At 33.8% G+C, this 2,573-nt stretch overlaps 1 protein-coding gene across 1 annotated transcript; it reads left to right on the top strand.

Annotated features, from left to right (window-relative positions):
* Nucleotides 1-382: 382 nt before the first annotated feature.
* TRIADDRAFT_2811 (uncharacterized protein) lies at nt 383-1,360 on the top strand (the record flags this gene model as incomplete). Its single annotated transcript, XM_002111791.1, has 1 exon — nt 383-1,360. A coding segment is annotated over one exon (978 nt), but the record flags the coding sequence as incomplete, so codon positions are not given.
* Between the last annotated feature and the right edge of the window lie 1,213 nt (nt 1,361-2,573).

Genomic DNA, 2,573 nt, shown 5'->3' with positions numbered 1-2,573 from the left:
GGAAGAAAGTTGCAATCTAATCGAAACATACAATCATACACTTTATAAAGAAAATTTCAAGCATATTCGTTTCACTAATTTAGCAGACCAACAAGTAAAATTTACCCATAATGAAGTATTGCATCGAATTATCTTGGAAAATTTACAATATGATGATGGTTGTCTTCATTACGTCAAAGTGGCTATGTGGAATCCAAACTTAGAGGAAACTGAAATAATGGATTACGACTTTCGCTGGCGCAATGGCCAGAGTATAACTATACCACAAGAAGTTTATGAAACATCATGTGCTGTAGGCGAACGAAAGCATAGCTTAGATCGGCAATCTTGTTATTATGTCTGCTTAAAGTGTGGCCCTGGCTTAGTTTCTAATGGTTCTACATCTCAATGTTTTAAATGTTCACAGGGATTTATGGCCAACCAAAATCGTTCAGATTGTGAGCCAATTGCTACCACGGTGTTAAATTGGCGTGATCCCGTCAGTATCGTAATTTTAAGTTTTATTCTCTTATCGTTGTTATTGCTCGTATTTATTCTTATTGTTTATATCAGATATGAGAATACACCCATCGTTAAAGCATCAAACAAGGTGATGTCTTATCTACAACTTTTCAGTGTCATTTTATTATTTTTCCTAGCTGCATCCTATCAATTTGAGGTTTCAACAAGTTTATGCTGGCTTCAATATACCATGACAGGCACTGCTTTCCCCTTATGTAATGCGTGCTTACTCGCTAAAACTAAACATGTTGCGGATGTATTCAGTGCTAGTTCCAATATTAGACGAGTAAGAAATCGATCCAAAGGTCAATGGTATAAATCACTTATTCAAATACTATTTGTATTTTCAATCACGGCTATCGCCATGATTGTTTGGTTGATCTTTGGTATTATTGATCCACCACAAGCTATCTACGATTATCGATATGAAAATCAAGTCTATGTGCGTTGTACAACTCGATTACACCTTGGATTGGGCATTGTAATTGGCTATACCCTAATCTTAGCCACCATTTGCACTATATTAGCATGGAAGACAAGAAAATTACCTGATAACTTTAATGAAGCTCGCTACGTATTTATTTGTTCATTTAGTATTTTAGTGATTGTCGCTCTATCAGTACCAGGTTATTATAGTACAGTGGGATTAGTGCAATCGGCGTTTGCATCGATAGCGGTAATTACTTTTGGACTAGCGACATTATTGCTACTATTTGTTCCTAAAGTCTACACAATTCTATTTAGACCTGATTTAAATACTAGGGAAGCTATACTTCGTTCCATTCAAGAATTTAGCTTTAATGCAGATACACGCATAATATCCAAATCGAATCAAACATCACGTCGTACTAGTTTTTCTAGCGTTAATAGTGAAGTTCCTCTTCGTCATCAGCAATTAAGTGTTAGCCACGACGCGGCTACTAATACATCACACTTACACCCTAATCGTAGTATTAACGAAACCAAAGAGATTTTAGTATCCAGTGATCAACCAAATCATCAAGCTCCAGCAGCAAGATTAATACAAGTTGTGAACGTTGAAGGTGAAAATTTATCGTCGGTTGCTTAAATATTTCTAACTAATGGAATTTCCGGAATTTATTAAGAGTTGATCAAGTTTTTAACAGAAGCTGAAATATTATGAATATCGGATAATTGGACATCTTCAATAATAGCCCAAAATTTTGTCGCTCAGCCACCAAAAAAATACCTTAGGCAATATTACTTCCAGAAACTATTTTGGTAGTCGCCGTAGACATACATACGTTTCCATAATATTCGAGTTTTCATATACAATCAGTTCATTTTCTATAAAACTTTAAAGTATTAGTTAGTAATAATTAAAAAACCTAGACTTTGATTTCTTTGGTTATCATTATGGGTTGCAAAACAGTCCATGCGATAAGTAATATGTTTAAATTTTCTGAGGCTAATGCTTTTTGCTCTTTAGTAAGCGCAAATTGCGTTTATTGAATCTAACCAAACTTCAATTAAATTTTCTATAGTATTCTTAAATGTTAACGTCTGCAGTCGCTATATGTTAATTAATAAAGGGAAGTTTTCTTTGATAGTATAATCGATTGAGGTCGTGATGGATATTTAAACTTTCAAATGCTTGTAAACTTGCTATAGATTTCTAAATTCTATGGGTAATACTTTACATAGTCCGATCTGTATGTGCGCGCATATAATATGATGATAAGATTAAATTTATATATTACGTCAAGGACAAGCTGGAATGCTATATAATAAAGACGATAAAATCTTCAATACGGATATATTTAATTCTTCGTAGTTCTGTTACAGGATACATTAAATACGAAAAGGTGATATGTTATCCTACTTAGTTACGACCTCCACTAAAAATAGTTTAATATTGCTAGTGAAATTGGCACTGCAGAGACTTATTGCAGATTAAAGTTACCATCTAGAGAAATGCAAATGGTAACAACATTTCGATTGCATTGCTACTTTTAAGCTATGCTAGTTACAGTGCTTTCATATTACTATTATCGCATCGTATTCGCATTGAGCAAAATCATTTCAGTAAACAGCATCTATGGCTAAAATTT

The sequence above is a fragment of the Trichoplax adhaerens genome, genomic scaffold (genome assembly GCF_000150275.1).
Source record: "Trichoplax adhaerens TRIADscaffold_4 genomic scaffold, whole genome shotgun sequence".
Taxonomy (NCBI): Eukaryota; Metazoa; Placozoa; class Uniplacotomia; order Trichoplacea; family Trichoplacidae; genus Trichoplax; species Trichoplax adhaerens.
This window is presented reverse-complemented; position numbering and strand designations above follow the sequence as displayed.